Genomic DNA, 26,655 nt, shown 5'->3' on the forward strand with positions numbered 1-26,655 from the left:
CCATTGTCCTTGTGTACATTTTGTGGTGCATACAAATTTTTCTGCTTTAAGTGTGCTTTATTACCACGTCTTGGGGCTCAAATATTTTCAATAGGAATGCATCTACAATTATCTAATGGAAGTCAATGGAAATTCCTGTTGCTATATTGCTCTCGTTACTGGAGTTTTGGGCATTAATGTTGAACCTCAAGAAGCCTTGAAGGTGCATTTGTAATTGGTTCTGGAGACACTTTGTAGATGTAACTTCTTTATTACAATACACCACTCCAACAGTCCTGATACACTGTTACAGCCTAGGGACACAGCCTACTTCTAGCGTGCCTGACACTGGCTACGCTCTCGGGTCCTCCGGCTACAATTACCCTAGGGGAGGCTACCTGACCCGACCCAGCCATGGTGCGGATCTAGACTCTGGCTTCCTCGGACCTCGCCCTTACAAGGGCGTAGAGCTGGGAGTCCCATATTCCCACCACTGGCCCGCACAGCGTCCCGGCCCTTACAAGTGTAATGCGAGCAAGGATTGAGTGGGGGCGGAGTCTGGGTCACGTGGGGAGTGGGTGGAGTTAGGGTCACGTGGGAGAGAGGATTTAGGGGGAGAACCGGAAGGGGAAGCGGGAGTTGAGACGGAGTGAAACAGGAGGAGGCCACGCTGGGCAGGACGGAGAGAGTGGCGCGGTCGCCACGCGGTGGAAGACGTCGACACCGTCGGCCATCGGTGTCAGACGCAGAGAGCTAGCGGCTGTGGGAGGCTAGCTGGATACGGGGCAGCAGTGAAGCTAGAGCTAGCGGAGCAGCGGTGTGGCTGCAAGGTGGAGCAGCAGGGAGTCTGCCTAACGGAGCAGCAGGGAGACTGCATATCGGAGCAGCCGAGGGGCTGTGGAGAGATCGTCGGGAGGGACGCGGGCCTGAGCGAGGACGCCGTGGTAACGAGATTCTACGAACCCAATAAAGGACAACGGAGATCGACATCTGAGAGAGAGTCCTTTATTACACAAAGATAAGCGGGGCGAGGTGTCCAGGGTCCTAAGCTGGCTGTTCTTCGTACTTCGTCTGCAACTGGTCCCGATCGGCTGGGGAGGTCCCCTTTTATGCCCCTTTGCCAATCGAGGGGTGGTGTTGCGTGAGATAGTAGATCCCCCGCAGCCCCCCCCCCCCCCCCCGTTGGTGGCGCCGAGGGGATTAGCTGTCTGGGGTCCTGAGACCCCAGCAGCCCCTCCCCTCTTGGGCTGGCACAGCAGCCCAAGAGGGGAGGGGCTGCTGGCGGTACGGGGTACCCTTGCAGATGGACCCCGTCTACGACTGCCGGTAAGCGTGGCCCATCTACGGCACTACACATTCATCTGGCTCTGAGCCTCGAGCAATATTGAACCATGGGTGAATGGCTTAGCAGTAGAATAAGTGCCTTGCAATCTTAAGGTTGTGAGTTCAAATGCTGGTTGGGGGTCGATTCAGCCCATCAGAACTGAGGTGTCAAAATATGAGGACTACTTGGTGGAAAATTCAACAGTGCTTGTCCCCTGAATAGATTCAGTTCCACCACAGCATTGTGGAGTTTCCAGGAGATGAACTACATTCCTGTCAACCCCATATTAGTGCCTACCTTATTACAGATCAATTCAGACCTTATTGGTCACCCTGTGCACGAAAAATCTCAACGTTCATCCTACAAAGTCCACTCACAAGGTAGAAACGCAAACAAATATACAATGTTTTGTTTTCCCGTATTGAAACGGCTGTACGCCGTATGGACCTGAAAACTAAATTTCCCTGTACAAGAATATGGGTAAACCGTATGGGTTGACAGGTATGGATCTACAACCTGAATGAGCAGGAAATCACTTTGAATTTGAGAATATTGAAGCTGCGCTATTGCATGAATTGGTATGTGTGCAAGTGTGTTTATATATGCAGTGACTATTCATGTCCATATGCTCATCTATGTATATAAGCTTAACATGATACGAGAATGCAGATTAAACTATAATAATACAGTGATCCCTCGTTTATCGCGGTTAATGGGGACCGGAACCCCTCGCGATAGGTGAAAATCCGCGAAGTAAGATTGGCCCCCTAGGAATTTCCGTATATGTGTGTGTGGGTACCAGAATGTTTAAAATATGTATATTTATGCTTTATATATATATTTTACTTAAATCTATTTAATTATAAAACCTTAATATTATACATTCACTCTCTCTCTCTCATACGATACGTATTATGGTGTTCTACACTCACCAATGACAGTAGTATCTTGAGACTTGACTCCAGTGACGATGACAATGACGACGATGACAGACCTGTGCAGTTCGATGAATGTGATGATGAATGATGATGATGGTGTTATCTCGCGCCGGGAACCAATCACGTGCCTAGTCTGAGTGCCCGTGGGTATGTACAAAGCCTTTGAGAGAGTTTCTCTCTTTGTCTGGCATCCTGTGAAACCGTTTCTCTCGCGCATCACGATGAAACAATGCTGCTTTCCGCAATTCGGCTGCCGATATGGCGGTATTTTTGAATGTTTATTTTTCGATGAATATTTTTGAAAAATCCGCGATGCACTGAGGCCGCGAAACTTGAACCGCGAAGTGGCGAGGGATTACTGTACTAGCGGGAAGTACCCGGCGTTGCCCGGTGTACAAACACATTATTACTTTTATATTTACTACGTTTTTGAATAGTTTTCCAAGTGATTTTAGCGAAAGAACCAAGGAAGAGGGGAAATGCACGCGTGTATAATAAGTAAGTAATTAAGAGCGGCGACAATGGTGTTCCGCCCTTTGTGCAAACATTTGCCTCGAGCAAAATCAGTAAATAAATGAAAGTTAACGAATAATAAATAAACTTATCTTACCTGTAACTATGAGCAGATGCGCACCAATTAAGCCTAATTGACATAATGTCACTGCTCCAACCCCTGTACTGAGGGGGCAAGTGTAAATATGTTAGAATGAAGACGTAATTGTATTTAGTATATTTATTTGTTTGCTCCTGTGCAGCAAGTGACATTACGTGGCTGCTTATGCCTCAAGAGTACAGAAAAGGCTATTATTCCCCTTAAACTTGTTTTTTGTGAGCAGGACAGTGACATTTAGAATTGTACCTATTTTCAAAGAGAAAACGTGTACATAAGTGTCATTCCCTCACATAAAGACGTGGTCGCAAAAGCAAAGTTTGTGGGGAATAGTAGCCATTTTGTATATAACAATTTCAAAATAGAACTTAGTACTCAGGGTTAAAAATCGTGTTACTTAGATGAACTAATCCCTTGTCATAAAATATTTTATATCAGGAATAGTAATGAGTAAACAGTCATGGTAATGTTTGAAGGGAGTTGTAAATCTGTGTATTACCTTGCGCAGTGTCCACACGAATAAGAATTCCCCCCTGCCCCCCACCTAACGCGTGTGCCTTGGTAGGGGCGCGCATGCGCAGATGCGTGCTTTGGCGCACGCCCGGAGGCGCAACGTAATAAATAAATAATAATGAACAGCACTAAATCGCTAATTAAAGTACTTTAAAGGTGACGGACACGAAATCGGAATAGCGCTGGCTCACCACCGGGCTTATGCTGTGCTACCTGGGTACTTTTTTTAAAACATAAACCCCACTGTTCGCAAACCAAATCCCTCGCAAGTGTCGGCCACACACAGACAGACAAAAAATGCCTGTCATAGATTAGAAGATTATCTACCAGACATTGCAACGTTACAATATACGTGCCGCTGACTTTCTGGCACAGATACAACATTCATACAGCTGTGCAGTCAGTAGTAGTGGCTCCCTGTAGAAAAAATATCAATAAACGCCAGCTTATTGTTAGCTTAGGCAATGTACGTGATACGTTAATCTTCGTACGGTTACAGCACTTATAAGCCTTCATGTGCCAAAGGACCCAGGTGAAGTTCGTGTTAATGACGTGGCGTGTTTGTGTGTGCGCGTGCGATTGCTGTATGCGGAGTGCAGTAAGGACCGCGTAGCAGCGCTCTCGGCCCCGAACGCGCGGCCCCCCAGCTGCCTGCTGCTGCCTCCGACCCCAACGCGCGGCGGGGAAAAGGCGGCGGTCAACGCACGCACTAACGTGCACATCCTAGTGGAGTTTGGCCTGCAGGTCTGTCCGCACGCTCCGCGTCTCACTGCGCGCCGGTGCCACCGCGCGGTTGTCAGACCTGTGCCCGCCCGTGAGCGCGTATACCGGTGGAGGTCTGGCAGCTGCGCAATAGAGCAGGCATGCCGATATGACATTCTCATGTTGCAACTGAATCCTCCACTCTCCGAGTAATTACATATGGCCAGAACATGTTTGGCTAATCTGATTTTAATAACAGCTTTCAGACAAAATAAAGTGTGTTTTTTCAATGAAGACCAATTTTATTTTGGCATCCTATACTATAAATAGGCCTCTATTCATCTCATCCTGCCATTTCTTTGAACAACTTGCAATAATGAAACCGAACTGGAGCAAACTTCACAAAGGTGTCTCGCATTCCCTCGACCTTGTGTTCAGTCCGACTGCATTGGTGACGCGGCCCAGTGGGTTGCGCATTCGCCACTTTTTGCAGAGGCTCACGGTTCATAGCCAGCGGCTGTCCTGGTTCACACCGAAGGTGTAAGAACTCTCGTACAACGCGCCATTGCTTCACAGTGGACATGAAAGATCCCGTGACGTCATTCACAAGAGTGGGCCGTTGTGTGCTGGCATCAGGGTCCCGATTTGAATTTTTCCCGCAAATGACTCAAATGGGATTACACACAGCAGCAATCATCGCCCCCCTACTGGCAGAATAATACCCTAGGTCACTCTTATAAATGAGTCTATCCTGGTGTCTTGAGTTCTCACCTGGTTAAACAAAATAAACCTGAACTTTAACCATAATAAGTACCAGCAAAAGTCATTAAATAAATAGGAAGGTACAGGTCTACCTCGATTTACGAACATTCGGTTTACGAAGTTTCGCGTGAACGCAATTGACAAATTATGGACACATTTAGATTGATGAAATTAATTTCCGCATTCTCGAAATTTTGCTACGGCCACGAAATCAAGCAAAGAAGCCACCTGGGGGGTTGCGTCGTTTATGCCTCCACATCACCTCTGCAGTGATTACAATCTGCAGTATTTTTGGTGCATTCTCTAAAAGGTTAATTCTATTTGTTTTAAATAAATTATAATTCAGTGTTCTTGGTTCTTTCGGTAAAGTCACGTAGAAGGAAAATAATAAAAATAAAACATAATAAATTAATTCTCACGACGTTTCGGCCACAACGCAAGCAGCCGTCTTCAGGTGGAGAACAGGTCTGTCAAGTAGACAGAGTCTGAATGGCACGCCCCAGGCTTGGAGCGACTATTTATGCTTCGAGTCACGGCATCTCTTCAGAAAGGTGAGAGACTCGATTAGCTGAGCCTTCTTATCCCGGAGCTTGTTGAAGCATCTTAAAGTTTTGTGGAAACCCACCCCGTAGTGGAGGTTAAATTTCGATTTAAAGCTTTCGTGAATGCAGGGATTCATCTTCTTGGTTCTTTCGGTAAAGTCACGTAGAAGGAAAATAATAAAATAATAGAAATAAAACATAATAAAATAATTCTCACGACGTTTCGGCCACAACGCAAGCAGCCGTCTTCACGTTTCTGAAGAGATGCCGCGACTCTAAGCATAAATAGTCGCTCCAAGCCTGGGGTGTGCCATTCAGACTGTCTACTTGACAGACCTGTTCTCCACGTGAAGACGGCTGCTTGCGTTGTGGCCGAAACGTCGTGAGAATTATTTTATTATGTTTTATTTTTATTATTTTATTATTTTCCTTCTACGTGACTTTACAGAAAGAACCAAGAAGATGAATCCCTGCAGTCACGAAAGCTTTAAATCGAATTATAATTCAGTGGTTTTATTATTCATGCTGTGAGCTCGTTTCTCGATATTTCCATCGTTGCTTTAAGTACGTGCTTTACTGAAGTAATCTGTTTTTGTTAATTTTCAGGTTTTGCATCTGACGCTGAAGAGGTCGAAGGTGAAAATGACTGAGAAGAAAGTCTTGGAAATGGTGGACCCGTTTGTTTTGCTGCTGTGCGACTGTTTGGACTCCAAACACGTCAAGGTGCCCGTGCCCTCCCACACAGCAGAGCTGCCACTTGCAGCACTCGCGGACTCGCTCCCGTCGTTCGCTCACCGGCGGCTAGTCGCCTCCCTATCACTCTTCTATCGCTACGACCAAAATTACTGCAGCTATTAACTTCTCTCATTGATTCCTTCAGCAATGTCAAGGAATTCAGCCTAAAATACTGTTTTATCTCAACTATACCTTGTTCAGCCACCACGGTACATATCCCAACAACTCGCTTACCCATTCACTCACCCCACTGCAGGTCACAACACACCCACTCACCATGCACTTATGCACTCACCCACTCACCCTATTTGCAGGTCACAACGCTAATTGTTTAGCTTCTTTCCTTGCACTGCTCTACTTTGAAATCTCCCATTATATATTTGTTACTGGTGACTAGATATGTTGGGGCCTTTGCCCAGAAACTGTTTAAAAATAAAAAATAAATTATTTTATCTTGTAATGTTTGCTGCCCACCCCAAGTGCTCTATTTCTGTCTCTACTCGGGGTATAACAATGAGTCAAATAAATAATTCATATCTACTTATGATGATACATGCTTCAAATGATCTGTGAATGCGTATGATTTCCATATGCTGTATGCAGTCACTAGAGATGCTGTAATGCACGGTAATTAATTGTTGAATCCAATTGTGACCACAAATTACTGCCCTTCACTGTTCCACCTGACAATCCTTTTTACCCCTTCATCCATTCCCCTTGACCCATCCCTCAAAACTTCCCTTTTTGGTCTTTTTTTTCTCCACCACATGCCACACCGCCCGCCCCCCGTGTCTCCTCTGGCAGGTGGTAGCGAGTGCCCTGCGGTGTCTGGCCTGGTCGCTGCGCTGCCCCCTCCCTTCCCTGGGGAGGCTCGCCGACCGCCTCACCAAGCAGCTTTTCCTCCTGCTCAAAAACTACGCGTGCGCCGGCGCTGCCAAGGGGGACAACTTCCAGATGATCCTTTCCTGCTTCAAGGTCAGGCGCTGCGCTGCACCTCGCTGCTGTTCGTTGAGTAAACAAACGAGCCTGTGATCCTCTGCATTAAAGTAAAAGGTGTAGTCCTGCAATTGCTGGCTGATGTCACCACTGCAGACGGAAAGGTCTCTTCTAAAAGGGGATTCATACTTTTTGATTCTTTCGGTAACGTCACGTAGGTATAAATAAAATAAATCACGATGTTTCGGGCGCAACACAAGCGTCCATCATCTGATCATCTGATGGACGCTTCCATCATCTGATGATGGATGCTTGTGTTGCACCCGAAACGTCGTGATTTATTTTATTTTATACCTATGTGACTTTACCGAAAGAACCAAAGAGTATGGATTCCTGCAGTCACGAAAGCTTCGAATCAAGATAGAAGGGGATTCTATCGAGAGCTTCTTGAGTGTATTTTAGCCAACGTTTTCATGCTGGCCAGATGTCTCAGAAGAGGTTGTATTAGTTACCACAGTTGACCCCAGCACACATGACCTTCCAATCGGCTAACTGAGATTTACCCATTTATCGAATCACAGTATATGTGTGGAGAATTAAGACCACGTGTCCATTGCTTCAGCTGCTGCGCCGAGTGATTCCTATTTAATGGCTCTTTGTTACGACAATGTCCAGACCGTTCACTTCACTGTGCGAATTGGTGAGGTGCTGCGATGCATGAGGTGGACAACACTTCACGTGTACCAAGTGGGGTTATTATTACTTCCCTAGCATACGATTTGTTCCAGTAAGGACAGATAAATGTTCTGACTAAATATGTTTTTCTCTCCCAGAGGACGTATGTATATTGAACTTTTTTCACACCGTAGAATGTACACATCCTACATAAATGGTGTGAAATGACAAAAACTCGGTGTCAACTTTTTGTATGTGGCAGAGAAATCTGGAGGCCCATGTCACAGAGTGGCTGAGAGTGCTTGGATAGTGAACAGCTTATTTAATAGTGACGTTTCAGAAATTTTTACAGCCGCCTTGGTAAATGTGTCTTTCTTGGCAAAAGTGTTCGTCAGTAAATTATTTAGCCTTTCCATTATCCTTATTGGTGTCGTTATCTAAGTCCAGGTGATTTGGAGCCTACGAGCGTGTGTCTCCTTAAATATTTCATCGTGCCTAAAGGGCCTGGACACTGCCATTCCTGCTGATTCAGTTTTTTTTGGAAAGATGTCTTTGATTCGCTCAAAACCACTTCTAAAGTATGCACTTATTTGTATATATGCTTTATTACTTTAAATTTACCAATAATATAGAATCTACTCTTTGGGTCTTTCGGTAAAGCCATGTGACTTTACCAAAAGACCCAAAGAATATGAATTCCTGCTGTCACGAAAGTTTGAATATATAATCTGTTTACCAATGGCTATAAAGGCTCATGTGGGCAGTAGACTGAGCACAGTACTGAACTACATAATAAGTATAGATGGGCAATGGATTACTGAGCATCCTGTTTCAGTACTTACCATGTTACGATCCACCATCCCATCTTTTTGCTTCGATTTAAGTACTTTCGATTTACGTTCTGGTTTTCAGGAACACATCCTGGGCGTAAACCAGGGTATGGCCTGTACATGAAAATAAAACTAAATTATAAAGCCAGGCACTTTTCTGTTTTATAATTATCATGGACTTATGCAAAGGTGAAGTGATTTTATTACCAAGTCCATAACACAGGTTAGTTTGGGTTGTGTTTGTTTTCCTTTTAGCATTACCATAGAGGGCAATCAATGATGCTAGACAACCTTTATAGAGCATTGTACACGTTTAGACGTGCTAGCATTTAGATCATTTTGAATCAGACGGAAAGTAACATTGGATGGGGCCATTGTGGTTTTGTGTGCCTCAGGTGATGACGGTGCTCGTGCGCCACATGGAGAAGAGCCAGCTCACAGAGAAGCAGCTTCAGGTGCTGCTGGGGTATGCGGAAGAGGACATCCATGACTCATCTCGCCAGGCCACAGCCTTCGGACTCCTCAAGGTAATCCATTACAGAAGTGTTTTTTGGGTTAGATTGCGTAAATATAAATGCGTCGTCAAACCCACCACCACCCGACACAGCCAATTAGTAAGGTTTGTCACGTAAACAAAATGTGCCCATTCGTTACTAGTTCAGCACACTGGTTGTGTGTTGGAGAGTAAACCCACAACATTTACAATTCGAGTATCATGATATTTTGCCAGTAATTAAAACTAGCATCATCAGGCGACAGCCAGAGCTGTGGAGGAATAAATAGGAGGGGGTAAATGTGATGTCGTTACTTGTGAGCCAATCAGGTGTGAAGACCAGAGGGGGAGGGTTAATGTTTGCATACAAATTACAATGGATGACCATTAGCGGTTGGGTTATTTATAAGGTAATCAAAATACATAATGTGCATGCACAACGTGCTTGCGCAATGCACATCAATTATGCATGCACATTATGTATGCACACCATGCCTACACATCCTGTCGCTTTGTTGGGTGCAAGAAATCGCAATACCTGTTTTTGGCTGCTCACAGTTAATCACCATCGACATATGGACAGGTTTTGTGAGTTGAGATTATTTATAAATTCAATGTGTATCTTTACCGTGTAGCTAGACTACCAATGTGTTATCCACATATCTAAACCAAACAGAGGGTTTTAGTGTGCTTGAAGCTATTGCTTTTGTTTTAAAGTCTTCCATGTACAAATTTGCAATAACAGGAGACAAAAGAGAGCCCATTGCTGCTCCTTTTGTTTATCGACGTCACTTTTCCACAAGGAATCGGTGTTCTTTAGACTGCTCAGCTCGTCGTGGGATATATTTGGCTAAACCTGTTTAGCCAAGAGTATCGAGTTATTGAATTGACTGGAACCCTTGTATGTTCCAACGTTTTCCTCAAGTTAAACCGGCCTGCTCAAAGCAAGTCGCCTTTCCTAGGATAGAGCATTGGGTAAAATTACTTCCTGCACAATTAAATGGGAAATTGAAGGAAAAAATAATTTGAGATGTTGAGAACTATCTCATAATATACCAATACTTGGAACATTTATATCCAGCTGCGCGGCACTGTAGTTGTTAAGAGCATGTGAATTGCAATCAGAATGGTCGTGCATTCAAATCAAGCCACCCTTGATCGATCTACATTTTCAGGGTCATCTTCCCTAAAAAGTCAATCCCAAGCAAGCAAGGAATAGCAATGGACCTTGATACAAGAACTGGTCCCGTCATTTTGATATCTCCAATGCACACCTCCGCTGTTATTTTCCCAATGATGCCCAATGAGCCGCCATTTGCGGCAAAGCACGGAGCCCCGACGGGACATAGGGTACGACTTTTAGGGGACAAGATGTTAAAAATAAACTCGGAAATGATAGTCGTTGACACACCAGTATCGACAAGCATTCTGATTTCAACCCCCTCTATCAATCCGATAAGAGTGGATGAACCTGCGGTCGCGGCAGCCACTCTATGGGCCAACTCCGACCACTGACCCGGTCGGAGCGACCAGTCAGCCCAAGCAAATTGCGAACCCTCACGCACCGACGCACGACGGGAATGAAAACCGACCGAACGCGATGAGTGAGGTGGATTCAGGGGCCGAGTGTGTGATTCATCGCGATTCGCCTTCGGGTATAGTGGAGTGGAGGACGGTCGGGCGGACGACGGCGGCGGTCCGTGGAGGCGTCGTTGTGGAACGCGACAGCCCAACGAGACATGCCCCGGCAGGCTGCACTTGTAGCACATGACAAGCCCGTTCCCAGGATGAGGAGAGGTCTTTCACCCTTGAAGTTGTTCATACCATCGCACCATGCCATCCCCTCGCCAGCCTCCGCCTTGAGTCGATGCGCAGGCTTGGACAGGCTCCACCTCTTTGGATGTATCGCGCACATCACGGGGCGCGGTACACGCCACCAACTCCTTATGTCGTTTCAAGAGCAACCTTGAGAGAAGACAACTCGTCTTCGTTGACAGCCGGCAGGACGATGTGGAGGTCCTTTGCCAACATCAACAATCTCTCGAGGACCAGCGAGTCGACTCCATCGTGGTCCATTTTCGGGAAGGCCTCCCTCCTCCCCGCGGAGCGAACTTGTGCCTCGCATTTGATGGCAGTTCGTAGATTGACGTCATTTGAGCAAATGCTTGATGTCGCGTGGCCCTCTCCGACGGCGGGCAGCACTCTCAGCGCCTCTGCCTCCATCCACCCCGCTTTGTGAATCTGCGCTTGAAGGCAACCCAAGTCGCCTCTGGCGACGGAAAATTATTTAACAAAGAGCAGTCTTCGCCTGAGAGATGGGATGTCAAAAGGCGAACTCAACGCAGTCACAGATTTGGTGGGCTCTTAACTCCGCTCCGCAAGCAAAATGGCGGCCGCTTGCGCAGGCTGCGCCACATAGGTTTCCCGTTGGCGGGAAAGAGCAACGGGATGCTCGATCCCGCACGGCTCCGGTGCTCTCTCTTCCACTACTGGCTCTTCGCGGTCAAGCTCCGCGACGATCGACGCCGCAGCTTCAAGGAGTTCAGCGAGGCGGGAGCGGGCTCTGCGGCACTCCTTCCCCGACGGCAATGAGCTGTCGCTTGGATGGGCAACGCGATGCTCCGCCGACGGCGCCTCACTCCCTTTCTCCGGGGTCGCCATCCCTGGGGCTGTTTGAGGAATTTCGCCTTCATCGTCCTCGTCATTCGATGTCCTGGTATATTGTCTGTATCGTGTAAACATAACCTAACTCGGCTACGTTACTAATAAAATAACGTTTGGCCACTTCCGACACCAGTTGTCGTAGGTTCAACTGAGTCGCAGACTTACTCTTGGAGGCAACACATTTATTTAACACCAACACACGGGGTAACTTCCCCTTAACAGAATAACAACCTACGTGGTGAACACCAGGCTAACTACACTAATTACAACGTAACTGCTACTACGGACTGGACCACAGCTCGGGTCCAGGTCCACTTGTTGGAGACTTGGTAGAACGTAGAATGTAGACGAAGGTTTCTTCGGGATGAACAACAACGCCGGTCCCTCTGGGGGACCCGGCTTATATTCTCTGCGGCGTGCTCCGCCCTTGGCCACGGCCATCTTCCAGAATCCTCGAGCAGGATCTGGAACCTGACCACGTGACCACCCCTAGGCCCCACTTGGGGCCCCCTTGTAGACTTAACCGGTCACGTGTCCTCTCGGGTCTACCAGAGTGCCATGGCCGATAATAACCTAATTTCTACAGCCGGCACTTCCACACCCTATCTTGTAGGGCTGGCACTGCACACCAGGCGTGGTACTATTCAGCGCTGACCGATCCCCTCTAGGGCCGGTAATACACCCACACCATAGTGGTATCCGCGATGTCAATACACCGCACGCCGTGCCTCCCTAGGGCTGGCACTACACAGTGGCATCCCGCGATGTCACTGCACAAGTGAAGCAGTGACAATGAAGCAAACCATAGAAATGTACTACATTCATGAGCTGTAATTCAGTAGGGTGTGTAAATGTACACACTTCCTGTATATTATAACGTTTTAAGTTGTGGTCTGCAGGGCCGTGGCACTCATGAACCATTGTGATCTCTTCATATAGCATCTGAAACTGTTCCTCACGCAGTACTGCACTGTCGCAACTGGTCCGTGAACGTGTGGGGAGACAATTTAAGACTTGTCAGGGTTTCATGGCAGCACAGCAAGTGGATGCATTTCCACCTATACGGGGATTGTCGGGTTATCTTCGGGCACTCTGGTTTTCTCCATCGTGTTTGTCAACCCCCTTCCCGTGTCGTGTCGAGGAGGTGCTTTTCCCTGGCTTGCCAGGAGGAGGCGGTACAACAAATATGGACTCAACTTATTCTGTCTGTATGGGATAGTGTTTGCCCCCCTTGCACATGTGGGTTTTCTCCGGATGCTCTGGTTTCTTCCTACAAGTAAACACTCATCATTCATTGACTGATGACACCGTAATATATAGAGGACCGCAGAGCTTGGAGGAAATGGGTGCTGGCGGACCCTCTGTGACTGCACTGCCTTTCCCACTCGTTTGTGGTTCCTCGGGCCTCTTGAGCCGTTCTCTCGCTTGGAGAGCGAGAAGATACTGCTGTGAGACACGCTAGAAGTCGAAATCATTGTTCTGGCTGCCTTCCCGCTTGTCTGATTTCCCGCACTACTGAATCATTATACCCTCTCTCTTTCTCTCCGAGAGTGAATTAAAACTGTGCAAGTCACACATTCTAAAGTGTTTTTGGTTTTAAGACAATGGCACTAGTCGACACAGCAGACAATCCTGCACGCAGTGCCTGGGAGAGGGTTGCCGTAATTGCAAGCGTTTTCGCGCGTTCCCCCCATGTTCTCTTTTGCACACAGGCCATTGTCCAGCGACGGCTCATGGTTCCGGAAATGCACGAAGTGATGACGAAAGTTGCCGAGCTGGCCATCACGGACCAGGCGGAGGCGGTGCGCGTACAGTGCCGGCAGGTGGGGCGCACAGTAATATAGGCACATTTGCAAATGTGTGATATTGTTAATGTGATTTGTAAATGTAATCCTTAACATTAATTGAGAGTTACATTTTAATGTAAATGTTTTAATTAAGGGACTGTGCATTTTCTTGGTATGGTCTGGAACTGTTTTTGCTATTGTTTTCCTGCCTTTCCGAAGCTTTCCGAATAGATTATGCAATTTGAACTTATATATGGTTGTGTGATGTTATCTTCCTCGCCTGGTATGCAGGAGGGTCGGGGGTTCTATCCCGATGCCTGTATATTTGAAGTTTGCATGTTCTCCCCGTGGTCATGTGAATTTTTTCTCCGGGTCCTCCAGTTTTCCCTCCGCATTTAGAAACATGCGTTTAGACTATTTAGATTATTTTGCTGCTATAAATGTCCAAATTATTTGTGGCCATGTTGCTTTTGAAACACAAGTTCATACCTCAGTGAGCTTTCCCTAGTAGGATGGGGATGGTTTAGTTGTATTTGTATGTGTCCTATCGTGTTTTGTACTGTTGTTGGAACATTCTTACCCCGTGCCCCTATTGGACATCTGTGAAAAAGAGCTTTATAGCTCATCGGATTCCTCCAGTATAAATAAATATTTTGATTCTGACAGAAACACGACCCCAGTGGGGTGGTTCCCTGCAAAGACGGCTACCATGCAGTGAACGCATTCCGCTCACGCAGTAGCGTTACCCATGCTTCGATAAAATGTTTTATGGTTTGTGCAGGGTCACCTTTTGCTTGCAGTGCCATGTTTAATGGATATTTTTTTTAATTCATCTAGTGACGTATTGTTTTTAACTGAATTAATTTGAAGCCAAAACATATATTATTGACATCCCAGGTGACTTGCGTAGAGAGGTTAAATTATTTGCGTTCAGCTCTTTAATGGTTTTGAATGTTTTTGTCACACGTCTTGTAGGTGTACCTGACATTCATAATGGATTACCCCTTGGGGAAGAAGCTTGGTGAACACCTGGAGTTCATCGTTTCACAGCTCACGTATGTTTTTGTTGTTCACCAATTTTTATGCAAAGTGGATGAGCCATCCCTTATGACGAGTTTTTTTATTTATTTCTGAAGACAATACACATTTCGTGGTAATGTGCAAAGTTGAAATGATTTTTTTTCAGATAGTGTTGTCCACACACAGTTATTTCAGTTAAGAACCAAAGGGTATCATCTGGCTTCTTTTAATGGCACTTCAGTGTGCAATACGAATCACTAGTTGAGTTGTTTCTTAGCACGGTTGGTGACGTATGGTGCGAAAGAAGTTTGATATACATGCAACATTATTTTAAATAGTACCAGAAAGGTACTTGCTTTGCACCTGAATTTAGACATGTTTAAAGCGGCCCAATTCCACTTTCGTGTATACACTATAACATTTAATTTCACAAAGGAAATTAATATTTGGTAGAAGCAGTGTATGATATAAAATTCAAAATTTCATTACACACATGAATAGTGTTTATTAAATCTTTTGTTATTTGTTTGTAAGAGTAATGGCCAGATTTGCATGATGACAAATTACCAAAGCACATCCCCGTTATTGGCGATGTTGCAATCAACAAAAATTCAGAACAATATAAAAAATTTCAGCGCACAACTTCGGTACAAAACCTGAGTTTGTGTTGTATCGCCGTCTGTGTGTCTGCTGTGAGGGTTCGTGCAGAGTTCGACTGTGCCCTTTACGACTATTTTGTGCTCCCCGTTTCAGGTACGAGCACGAGTCGGGCCGCGACTCTACCCTGGAGATGCTCGTCAGCATCTTCCAGAGCTTCCCGCAGGAACTGCTGCTTGAGTCGAGTAGTCTGTTCTTCTTGCCACTCGCCCTGATGCTGGTGAACGACGCCTCGGCACGCTGCCGCAAGATGGCGGCCTTGGCTGCCCGCACGCTGCTCGCCAAGATCAGTGCAGAGAAGCGCGACTCACTCTTCTCTCTTGCCACCTCCTGGTTTCAAAGAAAGAAGGTTAGTATATGAGGTGTGACGACGCGTTGGTCTGTATTATTGCACTTGCCTTCCACAACTTAATCTAATTTCTGCCCTTGAGGCAGCTTGTGACGTGTTCCTTGCATCATTACTGCCATCCTGTTCAACTTTCTTTCACGACTCCTTTATACTTGCTTGACATGTAATTTTATTCAGCATTACTCTTTGGTTCTTTCGGTAAAGTCGCGTAGAAAGAAAATAAATTAAATAATAGAGTACGACGTTTCGATTGCAACACAAGCAACCGTCATCAGGTAGAAATAAATTTGAGAGAGAGACAAAACATAGACACGGAGACACACAGACAGACACACAAGCAGAGAGACAACACAGCTTTCCTTTTTCCAACTTTTCAACAACAACAACAATTTCGATTTAAAGCTTTCGTGACTGCAGGGATTCATCTTCTTGGTTCTTTCGGTAAAGTCACGTAGAAGGGAAGTAATAAAATAAAATAATAAAAATAAAACATAATAAAATAATTCTCACGACGTTTCGGCCACAACGCAAGCAGCCGTCCTCAGGTGAAAACCAGGTATGTCGGGGAGACAGCGTCTGAATGAAACAGCACACGAGCTTGGAGCATATATATAAGCTGGGTTGGGAGGGGGGGAAAGGGCGCTTCGACAAAATAATTTGCATATCAAGAGGAATTTAGCATATTTATGGGAAATGCAGGAATGTGATTAGTACTACATATGCCCGTTCATTATGCAGGATTAGCAGCATCAAAGGGAGGGGATATGGGAAATGCAGGCATGTGAATAGTACTAATTATGCCCGTGCATTCTGCAGGATTAGCAGCATCAAAGGGAGGGGTAGCATTAATAAAGGGAAGGAGTGTTAATAGTATGTAGCTGCAGTAACTAAAACCAACACGTAAACAACTAAAGTATAAACTACATAGTATCATCAGTATACTAACTATACTCTACAATAAGCTGAGTTACTAACAGTAAGTAATGCATTACAATTCTACGTCGTAAAAATTATATAATATGCTTCCATCTAAACTTTATTCTCTTATATTACACGAGTCTACACCGTTCTATATACTGCCATAGACAAACCCAACATTAAATTATATACTGTATTGCTATAAACCACCCTATACCTTATACATTGTAATATAACACTATGTATTAATCTACCCACCCTAATGTGTATCACACTGCTATATATTCACTATACAATTACGATACTATATATTACTTAGAACATTGTATTAAGCATATAAATGTTATACTATTTGTTATTATACACTGTACCATTGACCGTCGTGTCAATGGGTGAGTAGTGAGAGGAAACTTGCAGCGGAGCAAAGAATCCATTCCCTGCGGAGAATACAATGCCAGTGAGTGGAACGCGGTCTGAAAGTCACCGTAAACGTGAACACAATCAGTTAAGATCCGAAATGGTTTATTACGTCCTTCCAGTGATTGCTAAGCCAGAATCCATCTTCTCGGTTCGAAATTGTCTCTGTGTTTGTATATGTGGATCGCCTCATGAACGAATCTCTCATGGTAGCCAGATGGCTTGCAGAGAACCTCTGTCTTGGAGAAGTTAATGTCATGTGAGCCCACTGAATTGTAACAGTGATCTGCCACGGCTGAGGTGTTTGTCCTACCGTGTTTCAAGTCTGCTTTATGTTCACGGATGCGGTCCGAGACATGTCGTTTGGTTTCTCCAATGTAACTGCTACCACAGAGGCAACTTAGTTTGTTGACGCCAGGGTACTGTATGTCTGGAACCACATCTTTTACAGACGGGACCAGATCACGGATGTTATGTACTGTGTTGAATCGGACCTGGATCTTGTGTTTAATCAGGATTTTGGAGATCTTTTTTGTGACCCCAGCAATGTAGGGTAAGGTGATGGTCTTGAAAGGCTCCTCAACAGGATCCTTCTTGATGGTTGGAGTGATGGCTTTGCGGATTGTGTAGTCGGAGTAACCATTAGCCTTAAGAGCTTGGTTACTTCGACTACTTAGAATTGTAATGTATTACTTACTGTTAGTAACTCAGCTTATTGTAGAGTATAGTTAGTATACTGATGATACTATGTAGTTTATGCTTTAGTTGTTTACGTGTTGGTTTTAGTTACTGCAGCTACATACTATTAACACTCCTGCCCTTTATTAATGCTACCCCTCCCTTTGATGCTGCTAATCCTGCAGAATGCACGGGCATCATTAGTACTATTCACATACCTGCATTTCCCATATCCCCTCCCTTTGATGCTGCTAATCCTGCATAATGCACGGGCATATGTAGTACTAATCACATTCCTGCATTTCCCATAAATATGCTAAATTCCTCTTGATATGCAAATTATTTTGTCGAAGCGCCCTTTCCCCCCCTCCCAACCCAGCTTATATATATGCTCCAAGCTCGTGTGCGGTTTCATTCAGACGCTGTCTCCCCGACAAACCTGGTTTTCACCTGAGGACGGCTGCTTGCGTTGTGGCCGAAACGTTGTGAGAATTATTTTATTATGTTTTCTTTTTATTATTTTATTACTTCCCTTCTACGTGACTTTACCGAAAGAACCAAGAAGAAGAACAACAACAACTTACATTTTCTAATCCAGCCATGAGGCAACAAGCATCTGAGAGCGTAGAAGTGCCCAGGACGAGAACGGGGTGGGAATGGAAAGGCACCGAGTGAGAGAAAAGAACCATTTGCGTGGGTCTGAAAGCGTGAGGTAACAAAGGAAACGTTTCGAGGAGAGACGTGTAAGCACATAGGGGACCAGGCAGAGTTGCTTAGGGGTTAGGGTTCCAGTGGGGTGAGGGTGTTGTGGCTAACAGAGAAAAAGCCATCCCTTAGCGGAGTAGTAGATCCTTGGGATCAAGGAGGGGGGGAGGCCACAGTCAGTGAAGGGAGTGGGCTGGGGGTGATTGGGTGAAGTTCAGAGAGATGGGGAGAAGAGGAGGGGCTAGGTCAGACATGGGCAAACTACGGCCCGCGGGGCGTATACGGCCAGTTGGACTTTTTAATCCGGCCCGCCGAACTTGTCCAACCCGATTTGGTCGTGACTCGAACCTAATTTCCCCATTGGATTGTATGTAAATACAATTAATCCGTTCCAGACTCCTACAAACTCCATATAAATATATATTTTTAAAGATTATTACGCACAAAAATAGTTAATTACGCCATAGAATTCAGTGTAATAGTAAACTAAATGTAACAACATTGAATAACACTGAGATCACCTTGAATAACAGAGAAAACTAACATTGCCGCATGAAGGTTTAGAATCGTTCAACAAGATGATTGTTTCGTCTGCTACATCAGTCGGTCGATTCTGAGAGAGAGAGAATATTCGTATGAGCAATTCATGTTTCTATTGAAAGTAAGTTAACAGTAATATTTGGGTACAGTATTGTTTTTGGAAGCATTCACCGTAATATATCAACGTTTACTTCACCGCATCATCGTATGAATGATGTGAGAAGAGATTAACGGGTTCTTATGTTAGCGATTTACGTACTCGGCGCTTTCGCTCTCTAAATTACGGCTTGAATGGGGGGGAGGGGTATGACTACACTCACAAAATTAATATCTTACTAGGAATTTTATATAACAAAAGTTATATACATAACTGTTACGCTTTGTGTAATTCAACAAAACAAACAACACTTAACTCCGAGTTCTCTCCAAATTTCACGAGTCCATTCTAGACCCCACAGTTTTTTAAAAGAATTTTAAGCACAGAACACATAATTAAAGTTAAAAAAATCATTAATTATACAAACTTTTCAATAATTTCCTTCTTCACTTCGATTTAAATTTTCTTTAAAACCTTCTTCTCACCAACATTACCACTCATTACCACTTTCTCCGAAGGCAAGTTTATAAAATAATGCATGGTACAGACAGCAGACATCTTGTGTCCGGAGATCAAAAGCAAATTTGAAAAAGTCAGCTTATCACGCAGGACTGTGACTCGCCGTGTGGAACTGATTGATAACAAAATATAGCCAGTCAATTAAACAAAAAGTCTGATTCCTTTGAATTATATTCACTAGCACTGGATGAAAGTACGGACGTAAAATACACTGCTCAGCTCCTCATTTTTATCCGAGGCATTGACAGTTTTGCGATAACAGAGGAGGTTTTGACCATCGAGTCCCTGAAAGGAACAACGCGGGGAGAGGACTTGTATAACCAGGTATCTGCTGTCATCGAAAGAATGACGCTACCTCGTAGTAAACTTGTCAATGTCACAATGGATGGATCGACAAATTTAACTGGAAAAAATGTTGGGCTGCTGAAAAGAATCCAGGATAAAGTGAAAGAGGAAAACCATGTCCAGGATCTTATTTTCCTTCACTGCATCATCCAATAGGAATCCCTGTGTAAGTCTGTATTGCAGCTTAATCGTGTCGTGAATCCAGTCGTAAAACTTGTGAACTTTATACGAGCAAGGGGACTTCAGCACCGTCAGTGTATTACCTTCCTGGAGGAAACTGATGCGGATCATCAGGACTTGCTGTACCACTCTCGTGTCCGCTGGTTAAGTTTGGGGAAAGTGTTACAACAAGTGTGGGAGCTGAAAGAAGATATCGCATTTTTGGAGTTGATGGGGAAATCTGACGAATTCCCTGAGCTAAGCGACAAGAGCTGGCTTAGTGACTTTGCGTTTGCTGTGGACATATTTTCACACATGAATGAGCTGAATGTGAAACTGCAGGGGAAATATCAGTTTGTTCATGACATGTACAAACATGTGAAAGCCTTCAAATCCAGCTCACTTTGTTCTCCGGACAAATTGCGAACAAATTTTTTGCTCATTTCCCCACACTTGCCATGCAGGAAGAGGCACCGCGAAACGCAAAAAAAATACAGCAAATCACTTGAGGACCTGCATGGAGAATTCTGCCTTAGTTTCTCTGATTTCGAAAGCATTGAACAGTCATCTTCTTGGTTCTTTCGGTAAAGTCACGTAGAAGGGACGGCTGCTTGCGTTGTGGCCGAAACGTCGTGAGAATAATTTTATTATGTTTTATTTTTATTATTTTATTACTTCGCTTCTACGTGACTTTACCGAAAGAACCAAGAAGACGAATCCCTGCAGTCACGAAAGCTTTAAATCAAAATTGAACAGTCACTTCAGCTGGTGTCCTGTCCCCTGTCACAAGACCTTGAAACAGCACCACAGGAGCTGCAGTTGGAACTGATAGATCTTCAGTCTGACTCCGTCTTAAAGGAGAAGTTCAACTCTGTTAAACTGAATGACTTTTATGCTTCACTTAACAGAGCCACGTTTCCAAACCTCCGGAGGACTGCACAGAAGATACTGACTTTGTTTGGCTTGACTTATGTGTGTGAGCAGACATTCAGCGTCATGAACGCCAACAAAGCCCGTCACAGATCAAAGTTAACGGATCAGCACCTCAGATCTATCCTGAGAATTGCCACAACCAAAATAACTCCAGACTTGGATGCACTGGCAAAAATGGGAGATCAACAACACTGTTCCCACTGAAACTGAAAGTGATGATGTGTTGCTGCAGCGAGGTTGAAGCCAAATCTCCACAACACAGCCTGCATGGCTGCTCTAACCTGTTAATGTAGATAATAAAGAAGTTCAAGTGAGGTAATTGGTTTGGCGCAGGGCTCAGATGTTTTCATGATGTTTGATCAGTCACGTTACAACATGTTTTTGTATTGTTCATGTTCGTGCAATTTGTTAAATTGCCTTGCAAATAAATGCTTTGCTACCTGTTAAAGGACAAATCCTTTCATGTAATGATTTTTACATGTCATTTATATTAGTTCACACAAACACTCCATCCACCTGTTCCTGGTCTGGCCCGTCTGTCAAATTTTAGAACCCATTGTGGCCCGCGAGTCAAAAAGTGTGCCCACCCCTGGGCTAGGCCATGGATTGGTTGGACGGTGAGGATAAGGATCTTGTAGTTCAACATTCAGCTTGCTCTGTCATGGGACCTTTTTTGCCAGTCTCAAAGTATGATTTTTTTTTAGATTCTATGTGATAATTTTTTTTAAAGGTTTGATCCTACTCATCCATACATTTCTGTTAATATACACTCCGATTTATTCCAAAAGGTAGTGGATTTTATCTTACTATCATCCATAAAATACATTTGTGATAGCTTGCAAAAGTCAGAACATGAGGTTTGTACAATGTATTAATCTATAGTATGTGGACTCAATAAGTATTTATAAAAAATAAGAATAGGTTTACCGTTTCTGGAAATTAAACGGGAGGTGTTAAGATGTTCAAACAAATAGATATCTTTTTCAAGGAATGAAATCTGCATTAACCACACGTACTTGCAGTGAACATGCAAACAAACATGCTCTGATAATGTGTGTTGTCTTTGAAACTGATTGGCCTACACCAGAGACAGCCTTCTTTGTGGCCTAGTCTCACCAGTGTCAGACCAGAGAACGCCAAAGCTGAACAGTACAAAGACAATGCACTATCAGAGCATTTATAGCTCGGGATGAGCAGCTATATCATGGAATACATTTTTTATGCCAAGAATAGGTAGGAAAAATCTATTCTTGTTTTTTCATATTCAACTTGCTGTTGCTTATACATTTTGGAATTATTCAGTAAACGGGATTTTTTTCTGGTAGCTTCTGTCATGTTATTGTTTATCTATTTCCATGTGGCCAACCTTTTAAGCAGTCACTCGATTTGTTTAATGTAGTTATGCATTCTGTATTCAGCGGTGGCTATGCACGCCTATGTTGGTGGATCGCACAAACGTTGTGAAACTCCTTTCTCATGGACATCGAAGTGGCCATACATATACCCTGGCTCGCTAGAAGAAGGAAATACAGCAATTTGACTCATGACTATCTAGATTTGAAGCTTTCGGTAAAGTCACGTAGGTAAAAAATGAAATTAAAATTAATAAAAATAAAACAATTTATTTTTATTAATTTTAATTTCATTTTTTATGAAAATAAAACAATTTATTTTTTATTTATTTTAATTTCATTTTTTACCTACGTGACTTTACTGAAAGAACTAAGAGTATCATGACTATCTGTTTCCATTTGTACAGGGATAGAGTGTTGCACCCTTGCATGCTTTATATTTCTCCAGGAGCTCCGGTTTCCTCCAACTGGTATAAATGCTGACAAATTGGCTTTAAAATCTTGAAATAAAAACATAATGCAGGACCATCCTGAAAAAGAGTCGTGCCACTCTGTGTGGCTCGTGCATAAATAAGTGTCCACTGGTGTATAGTGTTTAACGCGTTCAATCGTTCACGTCTACACAGGTGCCCATGCGGCAACTGGCAGCGCACGCATGTGGGCTGTTTGTGGAGGTGGAGGGCGCAGAGTTTGACCGTCGCCTGACATCGCTGCTGCCCTGCATAGCGCAAGACCTGCAGCCCAGCAATCACGAGAATGTAAGCATTTACTTTTCTTCCTGTGGGCACCTGAGAAAAAGGTGTGCTCTAACAAGTAGTTGAAATCTGTAAACCCCACCTGGTCCTTTCTTCATCCCTTCCCTTCAGCTTTTGTCCCATTATGTCATGTAATTCACGTGTGGTGCGTTTCTACTCCGTTCATTCGAACTGTCGACCTTTTCATTCGAACCATCGATTTTACAGTTTCCTTAAAACATCCCTACTCATTTTTGCAGTTTAATCGATTTAGAAAAGTGCCTGTGTAGATTTAATATCTCTTCAACATTTGCATTTTGTGGCCATAATACAAGTGATATTTTGTCGTATATGTATTTGCTTGGATGGTATCAGTAGCAACTTCTGCGTGTTTTTGTTCAGGTGGAAAAGAAGACGCAGGAAAATGCTGCCGACCACCTGCTCTTTGCCCTTCTGACGCTTCTGTCCAAGATCCTAAAGGGTTGCCCTTTGGTCTTCTCGGCAACGCACAGGAAAAATATGAACACCATCTGGGGTAAGAGCGGTCGGTCCCAGTCCTCGTCGAACATGACTCTACGCCAGGGTTTGTGGCGAGAAGCGGCTTTGTTACTCATATAAAATTTACACTCACGTGATTATTGTTAACAGGACCCTGCGGGGTGGGCTGGTAGGAACGAATAACCAAAGAATATAAACATAATGTATTATTACACTTGTTTAGCCAGGAAAGCCCCACTGAGTCTAAAGGTTTTTGTAGGGTCCTGCCAAGTGTTTGCAGTAGGGGGCGATGTTGCTACACCTAATCGGACGATACGAAGGGAGAGTTTGAGGCCTAGTTCTAGGCTTTAGGCCTAGCTGTAGGCTTTAGGCCGCTGTGAGTTAATTTTTTATTTAAATGTTTTAATTATTTATGTAAAAGCTTGTAATTTAAATGTTTCTATTTAAAAACATCAGGGAATGTAACATTGTGAAACATTAACTCCCTTTCACACACGCGGGGGTACGATACGAAGGGAGAGTTTGAGGCCTAATTTTAGGCTTTAGGCCTAGCTGTAGGCTTTAGGCCGCTGTGAGTTAATTTTTAATTTAAATGTTTTATTTATTAATGTTAAAGCTTTAAATATAAATGTTTCTATTTAAAAACATCATGGAATGTTACATTGTTAAACATTAACTCCCTTTCACACGCGGGGGTACGATACGAAGGGAGAGTTTGAGGCCTAGTTCTAGGCTTTAGGCCTAGCTGTAGGCTTTAGGCCGCTGTGAGTTAATTTTGAATGTAAATGTTTTAATTAAAAGCTATCTCAGGGAATTATAAGGAAATGTTACACTTGTTTAGCCAGGAAAAATGTTTTAATTAAAAGCTATCTCAGGGAATTATAAGGGAATGTTACACTTGTTTAGCCAGGAAAGCATCACTGAGTCTTAAAGGTTTTTGTAGGGTCCTGCCAAGTGTTTGCAGTAGGGGGCGATGTTACTACACGGACGGACGGACGATATCATCTATTGTAGGCTGGTTCACTTCGTTCCTACCAGTATAAGGATCAATCTAAGCCACTGTGTCTTGGGTTAAATGATATTGTAACAGAAGTCAAAGTGTCACGGAGATTGTGGCTGGGTTCAGGTATTTGAAAGGCAGATGGCTTTATAGCATTGGTATGCTTGGTATAGCTATACATCTTTTTGGGGATTTTCATGAATTTAGCCCTACAATGGCATGGTGCATCTATTATCTTCTTGTATTCAAAACATACTGAACCAAAGTAAGTCGACATGCTTCTGTTTATGACATGTGATACCATCACCACCAGTTTCCCTTCAGTCGGGATAATACAATTATTCTCGCTTTAACATTTACTGATTATGTCTTAGTGTGTTTATGGCAGGTCTCCAAATTCAAATCTCACCGCAGGATACAGTTCTTATAATTAAGATTATTATGCATGAACTTAGGAAGGCACCACTCAGACTCTTCTGTGTTAAGCAACTTTAATTCTAAACAAAAACATAGACTCTAATATGCGAACTCTTATGCTTGGAATTGTTAATACAGTACTCCTGGAGATGTTCTCCTCATTGATCCGTACATTTAACCCTCAGTGATTACGTTGTCAAACTGGGTAATCAGAACAATCGATTAAATCCTCGGAGTAACGCGAGCATATACGGCGATAGGAAAAAGTCCTTAAACATGTATGTGACGATATTCATACGAACGGCAATAAAGAAACATCCCGAAGGCAAAGTATGCGTCAATTAATTCATCGGTAAGATTATGTATTTAACGACTTGTCTTTAAACAATGGTGTGCGGCAGTATGTCTGCTTAAGCAGATGCTTATCAATTGGCTAAGGCTTCATTAAATTCTCTGGCAAGATTCTGTGATCAAAAGAAACATTTTACACAATATTCTCCCTGCGAGTGTATAGGTTCGTAACGTAGGTTTCTAAACGTTTCGTTTTCATCGATGAATTCACAGGTTATATTTTATGCAATTAAAAATAAAGAAACGACTAAAATACTTCAAAGTGACCGTATCCACGTAACTCATTGGGCAGCGATCTTCTTCGTTATCACTAATAGTTGACGCACCCTTATCATTAGTCTTCTTATTATCAGTCCGGGTATGTGTTTCATGTGTGTGTGGGGATTTGTCTCCTTGATCCTTATTATTAGTCCGGGTATGTTTATGTGTATGTGTGGTTTGGTTCCCTGGATCAATTCTTTGCATCAAACAGACGCCGGGCGATGCGTGGTAGCGTGTGAATGTGGGCGTGTCAAACGAACAGCTTCGTTGCTCCCTCTCGCTCGGGGCGTGTCTGCTGTTAGCTGTCGGCTCCCTCCACTGCTGGATGAGCTGGTTGCACGCGCTTTCTCTCGCTCGGGGCGTATCTGCTGGCAGCTGCCGGCTCCCTCCACTGCTGGATGAGCTGCGTCGGCACGATGCTTGTCCTTGAAGATGCTCGATCGCTCTTGCCGCTCGTCCGCTGGCAAGCTGACACCTGTGCTCGTTGGCGCTGGCGACACTGCTGCGCGCTCTCTCCGGCTCCGTGCTCTCTGGCGGTGCTCGGTTGTGCGTGCAGCTGGTTCTCTGCGATGCTGGCTTGGTCGATGCTTGCCGCTTTCCGCCCTTTCTCGAGGTTGATTGCTTGACGTTGCTCGTCAGTTCAACTCGAGCTGCAGCTGCCCTTGGGAGCTGGCACTCAGTGTAGAATGACTTTCGAGCGATACTTCTTCTGTCAGCGCTGAACTCGCACTGGGTGACACATCGCTACTCAGCAAGCCTCGCCATCCTTGGTTGATTGCAGAGCCCTTCTGTGTTGTGTAGTCTTCTGTAGCTGGTGGTGATCTTCTGTCGCTGGCTGGAATAGCAGTAGCATCAATGTATGGGTCTGGTCTTTGGTTATATCTGAAGTTATCTCCCCTCGGCTCGCCTTCTCACAAAGGACCGGAACTTCCTTTGATTTCGCTCTCAGCCTGCCGGGGGACGTGTGTGTGTGTACGTGTTCTGATTTTATTGAGGTAATATAAGTTTCATCAAAGCCTGGTTCCTGTCGCCTTCCTCAGCCATCCCGCCATAAATGGAAGCAGCTGCTGGGAGACAAAGTTGGTTGGGAGGCTCTCTCTATGAGATGCATTTTATCTTGGTTATGTGTGGTTGACTTATTTCGCCTTTTATTCTTCTGGATGACCCTCGGTCCAATATTTCATAATTATTAGTGGCTTTATGTTTATTCAAGAT

At 44.2% G+C, this 26,655-nt stretch overlaps 1 protein-coding gene across 3 annotated transcripts in view; it reads left to right on the forward strand.

Annotated features, from left to right (window-relative positions):
- UTP20 (UTP20 small subunit processome component) overlaps positions 1 to 26,655 on the forward strand; it is a 117,590-nt gene that overhangs the window by 67,248 nt on the left and 23,687 nt on the right. For all 3 annotated transcript variants that reach the window (XM_078858830.1, XM_078858831.1, XM_078858832.1), the window contains exons 48-56: positions 3,964 to 4,108; positions 5,977 to 6,093; positions 6,910 to 7,080; positions 8,942 to 9,073; positions 13,416 to 13,526; positions 14,466 to 14,545; positions 15,264 to 15,516; positions 22,806 to 22,937; positions 23,316 to 23,448. In XM_078858830.1, the coding sequence (XP_078714956.1) occupies positions 3,964 to 4,108; positions 5,977 to 6,093; positions 6,910 to 7,080; positions 8,942 to 9,073; positions 13,416 to 13,526; positions 14,466 to 14,545; positions 15,264 to 15,516; positions 22,806 to 22,937; positions 23,316 to 23,448 (1,274 nt within the window). The remainder of the gene's footprint in view (positions 1 to 3,963; positions 4,109 to 5,976; positions 6,094 to 6,909; positions 7,081 to 8,941; positions 9,074 to 13,415; positions 13,527 to 14,465; positions 14,546 to 15,263; positions 15,517 to 22,805; positions 22,938 to 23,315; positions 23,449 to 26,655) is intronic.

The sequence above is a fragment of the Lampetra fluviatilis genome, chromosome 8 (genome assembly GCF_964198595.1).
Source record: "Lampetra fluviatilis chromosome 8, kcLamFluv1.1, whole genome shotgun sequence".
In the NCBI taxonomy this organism is placed as follows: Eukaryota; Metazoa; Chordata; class Hyperoartia; order Petromyzontiformes; family Petromyzontidae; genus Lampetra; species Lampetra fluviatilis.